This window comes from Coffea eugenioides, chromosome 7, assembly GCF_003713205.1.
Source record: "Coffea eugenioides isolate CCC68of chromosome 7, Ceug_1.0, whole genome shotgun sequence".
NCBI classification, from domain to species: domain Eukaryota; kingdom Viridiplantae; phylum Streptophyta; class Magnoliopsida; order Gentianales; family Rubiaceae; genus Coffea; species Coffea eugenioides.
Window position 1 is genome coordinate 12349032 of NC_040041.1, and position 19416 is coordinate 12368447.

At 36.0% G+C, this 19416-nt stretch overlaps 2 protein-coding genes across 2 annotated transcripts; both read right to left on the reverse strand.

The window, feature by feature from the left end:
- Positions 1-6651: 6651 nt before the first annotated feature.
- Positions 6652-8211, reverse strand: LOC113777778. The gene is made up of 2 exons (XM_027322977.1): positions 7765-8211; positions 6652-7329 (listed from the first exon to the last, which is right to left on the reverse strand). Exons 1-2 carry the CDS (start codon positions 8086-8088, stop codon positions 6682-6684), a joined length of 972 nt encoding a protein of 323 aa, XP_027178778.1. The 5' UTR covers positions 8089-8211; the 3' UTR covers positions 6652-6681.
- A 677-nt stretch (positions 8212-8888) lies between these two features.
- LOC113776924 lies at positions 8889-11882 on the reverse strand. Its single transcript, XM_027321976.1, has 3 exons — positions 11867-11882; positions 9965-10354; positions 8889-9421 (listed from the first exon to the last, which is right to left on the reverse strand). Exons 1-3 carry the CDS (start codon positions 11880-11882, stop codon positions 8889-8891), a joined length of 939 nt encoding a protein of 312 aa, XP_027177777.1.
- Positions 11883-19416: the final 7534 nt, after the last annotated feature.

The following is a 19416-nucleotide window of genomic DNA, read 5'->3' on the forward strand; positions in this document are numbered from 1 at the left end:
TCACACAGATGTCTGTGATTTGAAATTTGTTCAAACAAGAGGTGGTAATAAATATTTTATCACTTTCATTGATGATTGCACAAAATACTGTTATGTGTATTTGCTCAAAAGTAAAGATGAAGCCTTGAAAAAATTCATTCTCTACAAGAATGAAGTTGAAAATCAACTTAACCGGAGAATTAAAAGGTTAAGAAGTGATAGAGGTGGTGAATATGAAATACCTATTGGTGATTATTGTGCAAAATATGGAATCGTTCATGAAGTAACTGCACCTTACTCACCTCAATCAAATGGTGTTGCTGAACGGAAAAATCGCACATTAAAGGAAATGATGAATGCGATGTTAATAAGTTCAGAATTACCTCAAAATATATGGGGTAAAGCTATTTTGTCAAGCAATTACCTTTTAAATAGGGTACCCCGGAAAAAACAAGATAAAACTCCTTATGAGTTATGAAAAGGTAGGAGACCATCCTACAAATACTTGAAAGTGTGGGGGTGTCTTGCAAAAGTGGCTATTCCAGCACCAAAGAGAATAAAGATAGGTCCTAGAATTGTGGATTGTATCTTTATAGGCTATGCACATAATAGTGCTGCTTATCGGTTTCTTGTGTATAATTCAAAATTTTCGGATATACACAAAAATACGATAATGGAATCAAGGAATGCTTCATTCTTTGAAGATGTGTTTCCTTGTAAATCGAATGGTGCATCAAGTTCATCAAAACGAACACATGAAGTTATGAATCAAGAAAATCGTGATCATGACTTGATTCAACAAGATGAACCGAGACGTAGCAAAAGGGCTAGAGTGGAAAAATCATTTGGAGATGATTTTACAACTTTTCTATTAGAAAAGGAACCACAAACCTATACAGAAGCTGTAAGTCCTTCTGAAGGATTTTTGTGGAAAGAAGCAATAAAAAGTGAGGTTGATTCTATTTTACAGAATCATACATGGGAGTTAGTGGATCTTCCTCCTGGTTGTAGACCTTTAGGGTCCAAATGGATCTTTAAAAAGAAAATGAAACCTGATGGCTCTGTCGATAAGTACAAAGCCAGACTTGTAATCAAAGGATACAAGCAACAAGAAGGTTTGGATTATTTTGATACTTATTCTCCTGTTACGAGAATAAATTCTATCAGAATGATTCTTGCTATCGCTGCATTGAGAAATCTAGAGATACATCAAATGGATGTAAAGACGGCTTTCTTAAATGGTGATTTAGATGAAGAAATCTACATGGAGCAACCTGAGGGTTTCATAACTCCGGGAAAAGGAAATAAAGTTTGTAAATTAGTGAAATCATTGTATGGACTAAAACAAGCGCCAAAGAAATGGAATGAAAAGTTCGACAATGCAATGATAACTAATGGATACAAAATAAATGAGTGTGACAAATGTGTCTACAGTAAAGAAACAGAACATGGCTATGTCATCTTATGTCTTTATGTAGATGACATACTTATTGTTGGTAGTAATGACAAAATGGTCAAGTCTACCAAGAACATGTTGAATTCAAAATTTGACATGAAAGATATGGGGTTTGCTGATGTAATTTTAGGAGTTAAAATTACAAGAATATCAGACGGGTTGGTCTTGAGCCAAACTCATTATGTGGACAAGATTCTGGAAAAATTCAATAAGAATGATTCTGGAATTGCAAGAACTCCATTAGACAACAGTTTCCATCTATCTAAGAATAGAGGAGAGAGTATTTCTCAAGTAGAATACTTAAGAATCATTGGCAGTCTAATGTATTTAATGAGTTGTACTAGACCTGACATTGCATATGCAGTTAGCAAATTGAGCAGATTTACAAGCAATCCGAGTGCTGATCATTGGAAAGCAATTTCAAGAGTACTTAAATACCTATGGTACACTCGGAACTATGGACTGCATTACACTAGATACCCTGCCGTTTTAGAAGGGTATGCTGATGCAAATTGGATATCTGATATAAAAGATTCAAAATTCACAAGTGGGTATGTGTTCACACTTGCCGGTGGGGCAGTATCTTGGAAGTCTTCTAAACAAACTATTGTAACTAGATCTACAATGGAATCTGAGTTCATTGCCTTGGACAAATGTGGAGAAGAAGCTGAATGGCTTCACCATTTCCTTGAAGACATTCCAAAATGGGAAAAACCTGTGCCACCAATATGTATTCACTGTGATAGTCAATCAGCAATTGGAAGAGCACAGAATAACATATATAATGGTAAGTCTAGACATATACGTCGTAGGCATAATACCATCAGACAACTACTCTCAACAGGAGAACATCTCTCCTGGGCATCTCGTCTAGGACAGAACAAGCACCTGTCAAACTCCCACATTTCTCATACATGGCTATTAGACCATTCCCGACATATAAATTTCCATCAAGATTCATTTTCAAGACTTGGGTATGAACTTGCAAGCCAACCCGCAGATCCATAGAGGCAAAGCAAGCTTTTAGAATGCAAGGGAATGTATAATAATCAAGGTTCGTGTTACTCGAATTCATGCTCTTAAACATGAAGAGAGCATCATGATAAAGATGGTTGTTGACGTAGCTTCTAATCATAACATTAAAAATCACGACATTTCTCTCAGGAATTCTATCGAATATCTGGCAGGTAATACTGGTTTGGCCACGAGAAGCATAGGCTCGCATCAACTTGTGCCAAAGGAAATGCAAGAGTTGAGGTTTAGATGTAAGATGATCCTGCAGTGGATTTTTTTCAAGGTTCTAATATCTAGCCATTTGTCTAAGACTTGACTGTAAGAAGCGGCCTCCGAAGGGACCGTGGCAGTGGGCAGGAGTAGTGCTTTTGACAGGCAGTTGAAAACTGGCAGAAAACATGAAGGGGAATTCCAATGGATTTTATGAATTAAAGCGTGCATCGGTGCATGGATGCAAATTACTTCCTCCTAGGAAGAAGTACGATTACGGCCATCTATTTGCAATTGCCAGGATGAATATTGTGTTGTAAAAAGGGCAAATATTATTGAATGCAATTTGATGGTTGAAACTAGGAATAAAGGTAAAGCAAAGGAATAGTAAATTAATACTCCAGTAATTAACAGCAGATAAAGTCCCGTGTTGACGAAATAGAACACGGGTACTTGGAATAGGTACTTGGAGATCTCTCTCCTGTTCTTCTCTGGAATTATCATGGTGTTGTTGAGAATTGGGAAGATGGAGGAGAAGGAGCACGACGACGACGGAGAGAGAGGCAGAGAGATAACAAAATGAACACTAGGCGGCCTTCGGTGACCCGATTGTGTAGCAGCTTCTCCTCCTGATTAGGGATTTTTGCTGCACCGATCTAGGGATTTTTGCTATCTGCAACTCCACAAAATCTACACAAATCTTTTGGGTAGCTCAAATTAGGGATGAAAATGGTGGCCCAAAGTGATTTTTTGGATAATTTCAACAAGATGGCAGTGGAGAGAAGAAGAAGATGATAGTGTCCAAAACTGGCAAGAAGAGGGAAAGAAAATTTTGTCTGAAACTTTTGCTAAGTGTTGTGAGTGTTTTTATCAAACAACAAAGCCAAAACTATGTCGTTTCTGCTTCTTTTGTTCACTCACATGTACTTCTTCAATTTTCAGCTTCCCGCTTCCATTTTAGCTAAGACCAAAAAATAACACTTTCATCCTCTTTTGTACGGCTAATTGATCAAATTATTGTTCGAAAAAAAATTGCAACAATAAGGTTATTATTTTGAGCTTTTTTACTTCACAAGTTGCATCTGGAACTTTATTTTTTACATTAAAACTTTGAAAATTTAGTGTTTTTGGATAATTTTTGGAAAATTTAGTGTTTCTGGGATTAATTTAGTGTTTTTGAAAATTAGTGTTTTTGGAATATTTAGTGTCTTATTATGTTTATGATTCAAAAAAATCTTTTAATGCAAATATTTTTGGTATTAATTTAATAATTTTATTAATTATGTACGAAATTGTGGTCTGACAAGACCTAACAATCTGTTTAGTTGATCAATTAACCAAAATAGTTTGCTAATACATGCATGAAACACTAAATGTATTTGGTACAAATACCGATTTATAAACCATAAATAATGTGACTATTGTAATTAATAATAAACTCCAACCATGCTATTGTCAAGATTTTACTTAATTTCATGTTGAATTTTATTGTTCTTTGCCATTACTTTTACACTATGCTAGTCAATAATTTTTCATGTGTTGTCAAGGCAATAGATAGGGAATCCATGATATTTTTTTACCTTAGCTAAGTTTGGTACAAGTTATTAACTAAGGTTGGAACAATTTTAAAAATATGTATATATATTTTATTACAATATCTTTCTCATTTTGTAAATGAAAAACATCAAGTAAAATGTAAAGGATAGGGTGCCATAATAGAATTAATGAAATCGGTTTATCACATACGAGACTAAATTGTAAAAGATAAGGTGTCATGATAGAGTTAATGGAATCAGTTTATTACATATGGGGCTAAAATGTAAAATTTAGGGTGTCATAATAAGATTAATAAAATTTATTTATTACATATAAGCCACATTGAAAAAATTAGGGTGGCATAGTAGAAATAATGAAAGTGAGTTAGGAAAAAACACTTTAAAAATATGTTTATGATTCTAAAAAAGATATTTTAATGCAAATATTTTTGTATCAATTTAATAATTTTATCAATTATGCACGAATTGTGGTCTGACAAGACCAAACAATCTGTTTAGTTGATCAAATAACCAAAATGGTTTACTAATACATGCATGAAACACTAAATCTATTTGATACATGTACTGATTCATAAACCATAAACAATTTGATTATTGTAAATTGTAATACATAACAAACTCCAGTCATGGAATTATCAAGATTTTTACTTAATTTCATATTAAATTTTATTATTCTGTTCCATTATTTTCACACTATGTGAATCAGTAATTTCCCATATGTTGTCAAGAGAACTAAATAAAGAATTCTTTATGTTTTTTAACTTTATAACAAGGTATTAGCTATGTTTGGAATAATTGAAAAATAGGTAAACATTGTTTTTTACAATATATTGCTCATTTTGCTAATGATAAACACAACTTAAAGTGTAAAAGCATAGGGTGGCATAATAAAATTAATAAAAATTTTCTTTATCACATACGAGACTAAATTACAAAAGATAAGGTGTCATGGTAGAGTTATAATGAGATTAGTTTACCAAATACGGGGCTAAAATGTAAAAGTTCGAGTATCATAATATAATTAATTAAATTTACTTGCAGCGTATGGGCCATATAGAAAAAATTAAGGTGGTATATGGGGTTAAAATATAAAAGTTAGGGTGTCATAGTAGAATTAATAAAATTTGTTTACAACACATGGGTCATATTGAAAAAATTAAGGTGGTATATAGGGTCAAAATGTAAAAGTTAGGGTGTCATAGTTGAATTAATAAAATTTATTTACAACACATAGGCCATATTCAAAAAATTAAGATGGTATATGGGGTTAAAATGTAAAAGTTAGGGTGTCATAGCAAAATTAATAAAATTTATTTACAACACATGGGCCATATTAAAAAAATTAAGGTGGTATATGGGGTCAAAATATAAAAGTTAGGGTGTCATGGTAGAATTAATAAAACTTATTTACAACATATGGGCCATATTGAAAATATTAGGGTGACATAGTAGAATTAGCGAAAGTGAGATGGGAATAAATGATTTAGACAGTGACGACTAGTTGTTGTCACTAATTTAGAACTGGCAACCATATTGTGACGATATTTTAAGTTGTCACTGTAGGACAAGTTTCAGTGACAACATGTTTTCTAGTCGTCACAACGGTGATCTCCCACCACACTGGATAGTTGCGTGCCATCCATATTGTGACGACTTATCTCGTGTTGTCACTGTTGACGGGTGAACCCACGATCAAGTATGACGATATTAAAAGTCGTCACTAAAGTTTTCAATTGTGACAACTTTCTCTCTTGTCGCAGAGAATATTGTCACAAAAGGTCAAATTTCTTGTAGTGAAAATAATTAGAAAAACTCATTAAAGCTAACAAAAAATTCATAGAATGACTTAAAGGAGAATAATAAATTATTCAAAAAGTTAAAAATTTTAACTAAAAAGACAAAAAAGAGAACATTTAGGTTATCCAAATTTAATAGAAAAGCAAAAATATTGATACTATTACAAAATAAAAAAAAATGCTCTGGAGACAAAGAATGCTTTATTACTTGTGCAATTGTGTTGGTTACTTAAAAGAGAACTTTTTTTTTTTTTGTCTCAATTACATTTATTCCTTCAAAACAAGTGATTTTCTAAAATTTTAAGAAAAAAATCTAAAAGTATCATATTCGCGTGCAAAGCGTGCACATGATCCATTACTAGTGAGTAAGACAACCCGGCAAAGCCAATTAAAATAGTGTCAACGCTAAATATTAGGCAGTAGTATTTGATGTGGCAAACAATCAAAAGCAAACCATAGGCATGATTTATTGATAGCTCAAGGAATCCACAGAATCAAAGGAATCTGTAGAATTCCAGCACAAGCTGGAAACAAAACAAAAGAGTCAAAACAACTAGATGTTGCCTACAAGATCTATTTAAAACATTACACTGAAGGATTATTTGCTTAAAAAACAACTTCTTGAAGCAAACTACTGGAAGTGAAATACAGATACGCAGCAGAATGGAGATCAGATGCTGGTAGTAGTGTCGGTTTCAAAACTATAGAGCTTCTTTTTAGGTTTTTCGAAGATGCCATGTCCGTAAGTGCGACTGATCATCTCAACCAGAAGAGGGAATTGCAACAATGAGTAAAGAGCTATTGGAATAACAGAGAAAACTATGATTGGGTAGGAAATCCAAGCTACTTGTTCGATCAGCATCAGATAGAGAGCAGTACCAAATGACGCCATCATGGTGACTATCGAGACGAACAAGCACGTGATTCCAAATATTAGCTTTGTGGGCAAGGACTTGAGAAAATCTCCTTCTGCATAACGTGCGGTGAGAATCCCCAAGAACATTAGAATTGATGTCGAAGAAGTGAACAGCGACAGTGCATTTGATGCCATAAAAATCAAAAATGCTTTTGATTGAGTTTCTAGCATGACAGGGAGCCCTGTTTTACTATCATTACCACCTGGAACTGTGAAAGCTGTTGTAAACATGACTGCAGCGATGAGAGTTCCCACAATCATACTTGATCCTGCCGTATTTTTCATCCATCTTTCTCCCTCCTTAGCCAACACCTTATGCTCTTCAGTAAAGAGTTCAGAAGGTGTTTTATTATAGGCATTACGTTGTTCCTTCATCCTTGGTTGTACAATACTCTCAACTTCCTGCAAACTAATTCACGTCAGGAAGAGTCTCTCACTAGGACAATACAAGTAAATAAAGAATCTTGCAGCTGTTATGTCTCTATTTCATGACGCAGTGACATGAGTTGCAACACAGAGATAGTTTGGCTCTCTTTACGACACCTATAAATGCCGCTATTAGATGCCTGCCACAAGTACATTTGCAGCATTAAAATTGTGCCACATACATTTTTTGCAGCATCATAAAAGCGACTGTCGTATTTCTTATGGGGCATGAGTTTTGGCAACATATCAGAATAATGCCACAAATCTACCGCAAAAACCTTTTTTTGTAGCTGAATGTTGATTTTTCGCGGCATTATTCTGATGACGCATAAAGCCAAAATTCTTGTAGTTTCACGAGACATGAAAACAAAAACATATGACTACGAATTGACTTTGAATTACATTGCTTACCTTATACCATTGTATTTCCCTTTGCATTTGAAGAGCTGCTCCAGAAATCTTGTCAAGTTGAGACAATGGAGACACCTTGGCTGCTAAATGTAGCAAATTGTTGCCGAAGAAATCATGCCTACGTGCTAGTATGCTCTTTCTTGTTTCCAAGGCATTTAAAAAGCTATAAATTTTCTCTTGGCGAAGCAGAATTGCATGTGAAAAAATTGTTCTGCCCTTTCCGTCTCTTTTATATATGATTGTGGTCTTATATTTGAAACTTTTTTCAACGAACTCAATGATTCCTTGCTCAATCGCATCGTATAAAATTTTCATGATATCCATCTCTTCAAGGTCTTTCCGGCTCAATTTCCTGATTTCCTTAAATATGAGCTTCAGGAGTTCAATGGCATCTTTATGAATCAATTTCCTGTCATGACACAAACCAAGGCAACTTAATATGCTCCAACCGAGTCCATGCAAAACCTTCAGCACTGCAAGAAAACAGATACACATAGCATGAATTAAATGAGATGGAAAGCCATTAGTATCATGAATGCTTCAAATGTGAGATCAAAGGGAATGAAACAGAAGTCTAGCAGTTATTTAGTTGCACAACAGCGTAAGGGCATCTAAAACATTGTTATACTCGACTAAAGAGCCTCTTCACAACTAAACAGACATGAAACTTGCATGCCTGCTTAGTGCATATGAAGCGCCAAATGAGTTGTACAGAAAAAAAAGAGCAGAACTTGTGAACAGATATATGATAGGAATAATGCCTATTGGAATGTACAAAGAATGAAAAGCTCAGAGAAAGATGGTAAGGATAGGAAAGAGTTAACAACTATTTATAAAATTTTCCCAATTTCTTTCATTTTTTCTTCTTTCTCAAACCTTTTCTCAATTTCTCTTGTTTTCTTCTAAATCAAGTTGAAACTCATAAGAATCCGGATCATCAAGTAAGGGAGAGCCAAGAACTACAGCTTTGCCTGCTTACCAAGGTAATTTTAGTGGCCGAGAAAAACGCAACGGATATTCTATCCCATACCCTGTGCCACTTTGTCGCATACTCTCTGTCCCACTTTTTATTATATTGTTATTTCTCCTACATAAATATCATATTTTAATTCTTTTTTGTTTTCTTAAGATTTGATGCAGATTGGTATATTGCCTCTTGCATCCACAATCTTACCATACATTTCTGCTGTTATCAGGGAATTAAGCAGTGTAGCACCATTCTTACCCTCCTCTGGGCGAAATAACTCTATTGGTGTCACCGAGTATAGATAATCAACCATATGCTTTTGACCATACAAAGCAGCCACTATGACAGGAAGCTGCCCATCGATAAGGTCACTCTCCTTGATAAGAAGCCCGTCATTTTTTTCCACGATTGTTTTTGCCAACCTTGTTACACCACGGATTGCAGCAAAAGTAAGAGCTGTGCATCCATTGTCATTAGCCATATTCAAGTCAGCTGGTTGCATTCTTCTCAACAGCTCCTTTGCAATTTTCATGTGTCCATTTAGAATGGCAAATTGAAGTGCAGTTCCTCTATGTGATGAAATTATGGCCCTAACAGCGCCTGGATCTCGATCAAGGAGACTTTTTGTGCCATCAAAATCGCCTGTTGCAATTGCTATGTACAAGGGCCTATAGCGAAGGTCTTTTGGTCCTGTAAACATTAGAATTTGTTTCGAATAATATCTCTAATATGGTCATCTATCATAATTAATGAGCTCGTAGAAGGCACAATAGAAATCTGAACGAGTATAAAAATTTCAAGAAGTCCAGAAAAAGAGCAATAATAGTGTCATTGGATATTAAGCAATGACTAAATGAAGATTCCAGATGTGGAAGATATATTCTAAGCTTTTGGAAAATTAGGCCTCCCAACTCTGAAGTCTCTGCCATTGTTTGGCACAGCAGAGCTAGATGAATTGGAGTTTTATTTGAAGCAACGTACAGAAAAATTCCCTAGTGAAGAATTGCTTGCTAAATGAGCAAAAGAAAACTAATCAAATGGAATAAGCAAAAAAATAAAGAAAACCTGCAATTGCTGAATCATAACTTTGCTCCGATACCACATGATTGAAAATACTTATCGAATGAACCATAGTGTTCTTAAAATTTGTCGAAGAGAGAAAACTTCTTCAATTCACTTCTAAAATTATATGTGAAACCTTAAACATTTCATAGCAACATGATCGAGAGTTACCTTCTTCTTCAACACGGCTGCTTTCATCTTCAGGATCACCTTTTGCAAATATTTTGTTGGGCTTTAGTTTTACCACCAAATGCTTCCATGCAACTTCCGCAGAAGTGTGAGCTTCCTTAAGTTTAACATATGTGCCTGTTCCACACGAAAGTTGGATGGCATGCAAGGCCAATGCATTCTTCTTCTTCCATTCCTCATGTTCTTGTTTCTTTTCTTCTCCATATTCTTGTCTCTCATCGTTTATAGGATCTTTCTCCCCTCCAGAAACAACACCCCAAAGGCCATGACCAACCAAATAATGCTCCAAGCATCTTTTCCATTCCTCATAGTTCTCCTCAGTGAGCTCCTCAGGAACAATTCCGATTGCTGCTCTACCAATTCTATCATCTCCTGCTTAGATACATAATCTTAAAGGATGCCAATGTCCAAGATATATCGGCGGGTGCACAATTTAATTAAAACACTTACCAGAACTTACAAAGAACATAGATAATAAACAAGTTTATTCCTATTAGTCAAAAAGCAACTAGAATTGGTCCCTTTAGCTTAAACTGTGTGTCAAATTGGAGGACATTAGAGCACTTTTAGAGGCTGTGTTAGAAGGGCTCAAAAAGGGCATTTCCACAGAAAGAAAACACATAAAAAGTGAGGTATACGAATTTGCTTTCGTAAGATGGTATGGTTATCTGTTCGAACAATAATCAGAAAACGCTAGACGCAGCTTTGAAAATGCAAAATTAGACCTACCCCAAAACCAAAAAAAAAAAAGAAAGAAATGCAAAATTAGGTCATTGTTCAGAAGCATACCAACCAAAGCTAGAGATCTTGAAACCAAGCGGTAAGATGAAATAACGAACCAGTAACAAATTTCCTTTCAATTCGTCAAGAAATAAATGAAGGCATTTGTCCTGAACTTCATTAACTGATTAAACAACCTCACAACCCCATCAGATTTCTTCCTTATTTTGGCCATTTGGAATTATGGACTACGGAAAAGTCAAGAAATACTGCAAGACTAATATACTAAAGTCCCAGTTACTGTTTGCAACAATGGATTCCAAGAAGAGCAGTGAGTTCAACTGATCGTCCTTTCAAGAATTAGCCTCAACTACTCATTTTGACTCTCCCGTGATTCTACATCTAATTAAGGAATGCATGGTGATATTTCACTGTAAATCAAACCGATGACTGATTTTGAAGGTGGCCATGCAGAGACATTGACGGCCTCACAATGTATGGTGCAGGCCCCCAAAATGTAGTTACAGACCCACGTCCCACTCCTCGCGGTACGGTTTAGGCAAAGCTTCATATTCCTATAGTTTTTTTTTTTTCATATTCCTATGGCTACCAAAAGGTTCTGTTTGTTTGGCGGAAAAGTGAAGTAAAATGAGGTAAAGAAAAAGGAACTTTATCACATGTTTGGTTAACAAAAGAGATTCCACGAACTCAACATTACAAGATTTTTTAAATGGGTGCCTATAATTTGTATTAAAAAAATTCTAATGGATGCATCAGGATAACTATTAAAACACCTAAATTACAACTTAACATAGTATATGAATACACATGTACATCAAATCGTTCAGAAATAAATATTAGGGAATAGATTGTTAAGAGCGAAATTGGCCATTTTAACAATGGAAAATTTAAGTCATAAGTAGAAAAGTCACTCAATTCAGAAATATGACTTTGCACCTCTTTGGCTGCTTACAATTCCAATGGAATGAAAAGAGGAAAAATAGAAAATAGGAAAAAAAAAAAAGAAAAAGAAAAACCAAATGGGGTAAATGGAAAACAGCATGACTTTTATGCTGATCATAAGTGAACAAAATATCACAATTGAGCACTTATATGTAGAATAAAATGAGGGAACCAAAAAAACATGTATTTCTTTGGTCTAACCTGAAACTTTCGTCATCCTTTGACCGTGACTTTTTGTAATTAATAGAGGAAGCGAAACCGTAATGGCGCCCTAAGCATTAATTAGCACCGGTATTTATAGAAGCACACATCAAGTGATTCTGATTAATGGGAATAGCATCTATATACAGTTTATACAACAAAGTGATTCTGATTAATTAATGGGAATAGCTTTTATATGCACTTTAATCAATTAGTGATTCTCATTAATGGGAATAGCATTTATATACAATTTTTGCATTTTTTCTTTCTTGTTATCTATCTTGTTTCTGATTAATGATATGATGTAACATAAATTAAAGTGGTTATTCGATACAACTGTGATATTCTATTCCCATGTGTTTCACACAATCAATGTAAATTGATTAACTTTTAGCTAATAAAATTCGAACGAGCTAGTCTTACTTTTTTCATTGTTATGATAAGTATTAGTATAATTATTCACAGCTGATTTTTCTTCATTTTATTATTCATATTATTATTGTTATGATCATTATTATAATTATTACTACTATATTATATTAGTATTGATTTTATTTTTAACTTGGGTTTTGGTGAGACTCAATGGATACCCTCTTATTTTACCATGAAAAGGAGAAGAAGTAGAGCAAATTTCATGGATTTCCAACCTAATCTTTACATACATTGAGAACTTGTAAAGACTTGGAAGAAGAAATACACATACATTTGTGTGTGTGTGTGTGTATATATATATATATATATTATGGTTCATGCATCCTCACTTCCGCAGACTGCTGTAATAAACCATTAGAAACCAGAAGACTACAGTTCACGTTACTGATAACATGGAAGAAAAGTTTCGCAAAAAAAAAGAGAGAGTTAATATTCAATATTGTATTTATTAGGTAAATTGGTATTTATCCTTAAGACCATAGTTGATAGAGCGGTTATTTGACACATTTTGCACCGTTATTTTGTCCTAATTTTGGCTATTCACGGTGCTAAGAATTGGAATTTCACTCATATTCGATATTTGTGTGAATTGTAGGTGGTCGGCATGAAAAATGATCTCGCGGGGTAAATTTCCAGAAGACTTTTCGTCTCAGGGCGTGGCCACGCCTTAGAAGGTGGACGAAACCGAAAGCCGGACTGCGGTCCACGTGAACCGCGAGAAGCATGGGATAAAAACTCCAAAAGGCTAGCTTTTGTTGGGAGGAATTGGGCCAGACGTCTGTAGAGCTCCTGCGGCGGCTATAAAGAAAGGAAAAAGCAAGATTCAAGACACTTTTTTTTGAGCCTTAGTTTTACCTTTTTGCAAGATTGGTCAGACGCTTTTGTTTTTCTTTTGTTTTCTTCTGCGGCTTTGGGTCAGACATTGGAGACTTTCTCCTTTTCTGTAGCTTTTGATTTTATGCGACTCTGACTCCCGAATTCGCTCTTTTCGCCTTCGACAATTCTCCGTTGGCTTTTGCTTTGTAATTGCGGCTCCAATACAAGACAGAGCCAGGTTTTTCATTGATTGTTTCTTCGATTAATTCATCCTCCCCAATTTCTGGGCAATTGATTCTTGGGAAATTAATTGAATGAATTCAATTAAATCACGCGGGATTGACACGATGAGGAGCGGCTAATTTTCTCCTCTACCCAAAGGTTGACGCGAAGGCGCGGTCCATAATATCTGTGAGATCTAATTGAATCTTCATTATTTCTTCCATTTTATTGCTATTCGTGCGTTTCCTGAATTAATTGTTCATGGGTATTTTATTGATTGAATATCAACGGCCGGATATTTGATTTAATTTAATAGCCTACTGCCACGTTAATTAAATAGAATCCGTAATTGTTCATTTAGTTAACACCCCGTGGCAACCACCATAATTGGCTTTATGATGGGGAAACGCAAGATCTAGCTTAAATAAACCCTCTTAGCGTGTTTATTGGTTAGGGTTGGGTTCTTCTAGTTCTAATGCAATTGGATAATTAAATTCCTACGGTCGTACCTAGGGTTGTTATCTGGTTAGGGGAGCAGTTAATGGTCGTACCTTGACTGTCGAAAAGGTAAGGAAGAATTGGTTATCAGAGCTTGTTGATAATTATAACCAACCTAGTGACAAATGGATGAAATATCTTTGCATCGATGATCAGTTGAATGGACCGTATCTGAAAAGTTGTACCTTTGGTTAGAGTCGTATTGGTTATTGATTACTTTCTATTTATTTCTATTAGTTGCTTTATTAGTTAGTTAATTAGTTATTTCATATTTTCCAGAAACCCCCCATACTTCGGACTCTAAAAGAAATAAGTTATCCCCAATCCCTGTGGATTCGACCCTACTCACCGCTATATACGAAATCTGTATTTTTTCTCGAGTAGGTAATTATTATTGTACAGGCTCGACACCTGTCAATTTTTGGCGCCGTTGCCGGGGACTGGTGCCTGATTAATTTGTTTCTTTTTTAGTTCATTTTTTTTATTTTTCTCTTATTTTTTTTGTATATATTTTATGGCTGCTAACATTCCGTATTTTGGTGATAGACTGGATTTTAATTTTACAAGGGGTTATGAGACTCATACTTTTTCTAATGATCAATGGGCTGTTGCAAATTGTGGAGCTTATTTTGCTTCGAATTTTTCACCCGACATATGCCCTGCATTTCAAGATGGTCGAAGTACTCCAATCGATACTTTTGGAGATTTTTCACCTCAGTATCAAACGTGGCATGACCCTTATTCAAACGGGTATGAGCAAGGATGGTGGGATGATTCCACTTTTAATTATGAACAAAGGCCAATAGATTTTCAACAGCTAGAGTCTCAAGGGCCGTCATCCATGTCAGATATGTCTCTTGAAGAAATAGTTGAATTAATAGCTACTAACACATATCAAATTCAACAGGAGACATATCAAATTCAACAGGAGACACATCAAATTCAACAGGAGACACGTCAATTTCAACAGGAGACACAAAGGTTGATTAAAGAGATGGAAGATGGAAGGCGTGAATTGGCATCTACAATGAGCAAATTGATTTCTCCATTTTGTGAAGAATTGCCCTCAGTGACTATTATCGACCATGAAGAAGATGGGGGTATAATTATCCTGACAAATGACATGAAACTGCAAGAGTCTCATGAAGAAGGATCTAAAGATGCAGTTGAAAAGAAAGTTGAAGTGCAAGACATGAGACCCCAATATCAAATTGTTCAAATGAATGAATCTAGTGAACAATCTCCAAATGCGGTGACATCTCCTCCATTCCTTAATCAATATTTTTCTAACTCTTATTCTTCAATTCCTGTTGGTGAAATTGATTTTATTATACCAGAAGATTTTAAATTTCATGACAGGAATAAGTTAAGGGTTGCGATGGCAAAATATCTCGAACCAATAAGTGCTCGTGATGGAGGAGTGACTGAAGATTTAGTGTCATCACTTGTTTGTTTGCCGCCATCTACTAATCCATGGAAGACCGTAGCTCGTGGACTCAAGAATTACTCTATTTACGAGGGCTATCAGGATTACATAGAAGATGAAGCACTGAAACGAGCTACACGATTTTATCCTCCGTGAATAAACATGACGATGTCTAGCCAAAGACATTAAAGAAAGGCGCTACTTGGGAGGCAACCCAAGGATTCTTTTGTTTTAGTTTTCTTATATTTTTGGAATTTTTATTAAGTGTTAGTGTCATTTAGTGGATTGTTGTTTTGTGGCAGGAAGCTGGCAGTTGGACATGCCCACTCTAGTTGATCAGGCCTAAGGAATGAAGCTTTGGAATTGATGGTCAGAAGACTCTAGCTTCCAAGGCGTGCCCACGCCTTCCAACCCTTCCGAAAATGAAACTTCAGTCTTCTCCTTCCTGTTGGTGTTGCGTCCATCGCCACCACTCCACATTGTGCACGCAGCCGTCTCACCTCCTCCGCCTTAGTGTCTCACTTTCCCTCCCCGGTGGTCAGGGAAGTTTCTTTTCTTTTCTCCTAATACTTCATTTGTCTTTTCTACATTGAGAACAATGTAGGTTTTAGGCGTGGGGGAGTGGCTTCCATTATTTCTTTTTGCTTTGTTACTCAAAAAAAATGAAAAAAAATGAAAAAAATGAAAAAAAAATGGATAAAATGAAAAAAAAGGAAACATTGTAGTTAGTCGGCTTTTTGTTTATTTCTATGCTTGTTAATGCTGGAGCATGTTGCTGTGATAAATGACACAATCAAGGTGCGTGGGTATGTGGGTAAATATACTAGCTATGCATTTCGTTTTTCCTTGGCAGTGTTGTTGAGTGTTGAATACACTGGACTTGACCCATTTTTGAAACTTTTGGGAGCTTTTGAGCCTTTTATGAGCACATTATTCTTGTTTGCTCTATTTTTGTTTGATTGAGTGGGTATCACACATGGTATTGGCATTCTAGAACTTGCTAGTTTATACATGTCGAGACCACATTTTTGTTGCATTGGATGCATTTGAAATGATAAGGGCATTTAGGATTTAACCCTATTTAGCTATCTAAAAAACCAAGCCCTCATCTTATCTCCCAATAGTGAACCAATTTGAGCTTTTATCCCTCTCTTTGTTTGTTAGCCGTGCTGGATAATCCATGACCTTTTTAGACTCTTTTGTCCAACCTTGTGTCATTAAACGATGTCTGAAATTCATTACTTGTGCAAGGTAAATAAATCTGTGGTGGCAAGTGTTGTCAAAAAGATGTTTTATGGTGCTGTTTCTGTACATCTGAGATCAAAAGAAAAGCCAAGAAAAAAAAAAGAAAGAAAAGATGGAAAAAAAAAGGGGAAAAGTCGGCAATGAGCTGGTGGGCAGAAGACTCCAGCCTGCAAGGCGTGCCCATGCCTTGCAAGACATCTGCTCCATTAAAAAAAAAAAAAATAAAAAAAAAACTCATGAGCAGAAGACTCCGGCCTACAAGGCGTGCCCATGCCTTGCGAGCCGCTTGTTAAAAAAAAAAAAAAAGAAAAGGGGAAGAGTTTCGACACTTGCACAGTGGAAATGGCAAATGAAAATGCCTTGCTCGTGAAATTTCTCTGATGAAGCGTTGTGGTTATGTGGTGAGTTTCGGACATTCTCTTGACATTTTACCCCCTATCTATACCTTCTTAACCCGCCTTTCACCTGAGCTCCATTACAACCCTATTAAAGTCCCTTTGATTTATGTGTTTAGTTCACTTTTAAGTGGTGTAGATGTGATAAATGTGCAAGCCTATGGTAATGGCATTCCGTGATGTTGATTTGAGCGTTCCTAGTATTCATATATATGTTCTCTGAATTACCACATGTCCGGTGTGTTCTGCCTTTGGTGATATTGTCAGGGATCTGAAGTGCTTGTGTTAGTGTAGACTGCTACATTACCTCTGCTCTCTTGGTTGTACTTCTGAGCTCCGAAATGCTTGAGGGCAAGCATTGTCTAGGTGTGGGGGGATTTGATAGAGCGGTTATTTGACACATTTTGCACCGTTATTTTGTCCTAATTTTGGCTATTCACGGTGCTAAGAATTGGAATTTCACTCATATTCGATATTTGTGTGAATTGTAGGTGGTCGGCATGAAAAATGATCTCGCGGGGTAAATTTCCAGAAGACTTTTCGTCTCAGGGCGTGGCCACGCCTTAGAAGGTGGACGAAACCGAAAGCCGGACTGCGGTCCACGTGAACCGCGAGAAGCATGGGATAAAAACTCCAAAAGGCTAGCTTTTGTTGGGAGGAATTGGGCCAGACGTCTGTAGAGCTCCTGCGGCGGCTATAAAGAAAGGAAAAAGCAAGATTCAAGACACTTTTTTTTGAGCCTTAGTTTTACCTTTTTGCAAGATTGGTCAGACGCTTTTGTTTTTCTTTTGTTTTCTTCTGCGGCTTTGGGTCAGACATTGGAGACTTTCTCCTTTTCTGTAGCTTTTGATTTTATGCGACTCTGACTCCCGAATTCGCTCTTTTCGCCTTCGACAATTCTCCGTTGGCTTTTGCTTTGTAATTGCGGCTCCAATACAAGACAGAGCCAGGTTTTTCATTGATTGTTTCTTCGATTAATTCATCCTCCCCAATTTCTGGGCAATTGATTCTTGGGAAATTAATTGAATGAATTCAATTAAATCACGCGGGATTGACACGATGAGGAGCGGCTAATTTTCTCCTCTACCCAAAGGTTGACGCGAAGGCGCGGTCCATAATATCTGTGAGATCTAATTGAATCTTCATTATTTCTTCCATTTTATTGCTATTCGTGCGTTTCCTGAATTAATTGTTCATGGGTATTTTATTGATTGAATATCAACGGCCGGATATTTGATTTAATTTAATAGCCTACTGCCACGTTAATTAAATAGAATCCGTAATTGTTCATTTAGTTAACACCCCGTGGCAACCACCATAATTGGCTTTATGATGGGGAAACGCAAGATCTAGCTTAAATAAACCCTCTTAGCGTGTTTATTGGTTAGGGTTGGGTTCTTCTAGTTCTAATGCAATTGGATAATTAAATTCCTACGGTCGTACCTAGGGTTGTTATCTGGTTAGGGGAGCAGTTAATGGTCGTACCTTGACTGTCGAAAAGGTAAGGAAGAATTGGTTATCAGAGCTTGTTGATAATTATAACCAACCTAGTGACAAATGGATGAAATATCTTTGCATCGATGATCAGTTGAATGGACCGTATCTGAAAAGTTGTACCTTTGGTTAGAGTCGTATTGGTTATTGATTACTTTCTATTTATTTCTATTAGTTGCTTTATTAGTTAGTTAATTAGTTATTTCATATTTTCCAGAAACCCCCCATACTTCGGACTCTAAAAGAAATAAGTTATCCCCAATCCCTGTGGATTCGACCCTACTCACCGCTATATACGAAATCTGTATTTTTTCTCGAGTAGGTAATTATTATTGTACAGGCTCGACACCTGTCAATTTTTGGCGCCGTTGCCGGGGACTGGTGCCTGATTAATTTGTTTCTTTTTTAGTTCATTTTTTTTATTTTTCTCTTATTTTTTTTGTATATATTTTATGGCTGCTAACATTCCGTATTTTGGTGATAGACTGGATTTTAATTTTACAAGGGGTTATGAGACTCATACTTTTTCTAATGATCAATGGGCTGTTGCAAATTGTGGAGCTTATTTTACTTCGAATTTTTCACCCGACATATGCCCTGCATTTCAAGATGGTCGAAGTACTCCAATCGATACTTTTGGAGATTTTTCACCTCAGTATCAAACGTGGCATGACCCTTATTCAAACGGGTATGAGCAAGGATGGTGGGATGATTCCACTTTTAATTATGAACAAAGGCCAATAGATTTTCAACAGCTAGAGTCTCAAGGGCCGTCATCCATGTCAGGTATGTCTCTTGAAGAAATAGTTGAATTAATAGCTACTAACACATATCAAATTCAACAGGAGACACATCAAATTCAACAGGAGACACGTCAATTTCAACAGGAGACACGTCAATTTCAACAGGAGACACAAAGGTTGATTAAAGAGATGGAAGATGGAAGGCGTGAATTGGCATCTACAATGAGCAAATTGATTTCTCCATTTTGTGAAGAATTGCCCTCAGTGACTATTATCGAC

What these genes read in the sequence shown, in the direction of transcription:
- LOC113777778 (XM_027322977.1), bottom strand. Translation starts at nt 8,088, where the DNA reads ATGGATATCATGAAAATTTTATACGATGCGATTGAGCAAGGAATCATT. An exon ending in GGGAAATACAATGGTATAAG is followed by an intron (nt 7,330 to 7,764) that starts GTAAGCAATGTA and finishes ATTAGTTTGCAG; the next exon opens with GAAGTTGAGAGTATTGTACA.
- LOC113776924 (XM_027321976.1), bottom strand. An exon ending in CAGCCGTGTTGAAGAAGAAG is followed by an intron (nt 9,422 to 9,964) that starts GTAACTCTCGAT and finishes TAATGTTTACAG; the next exon opens with GACCAAAAGACCTTCGCTAT.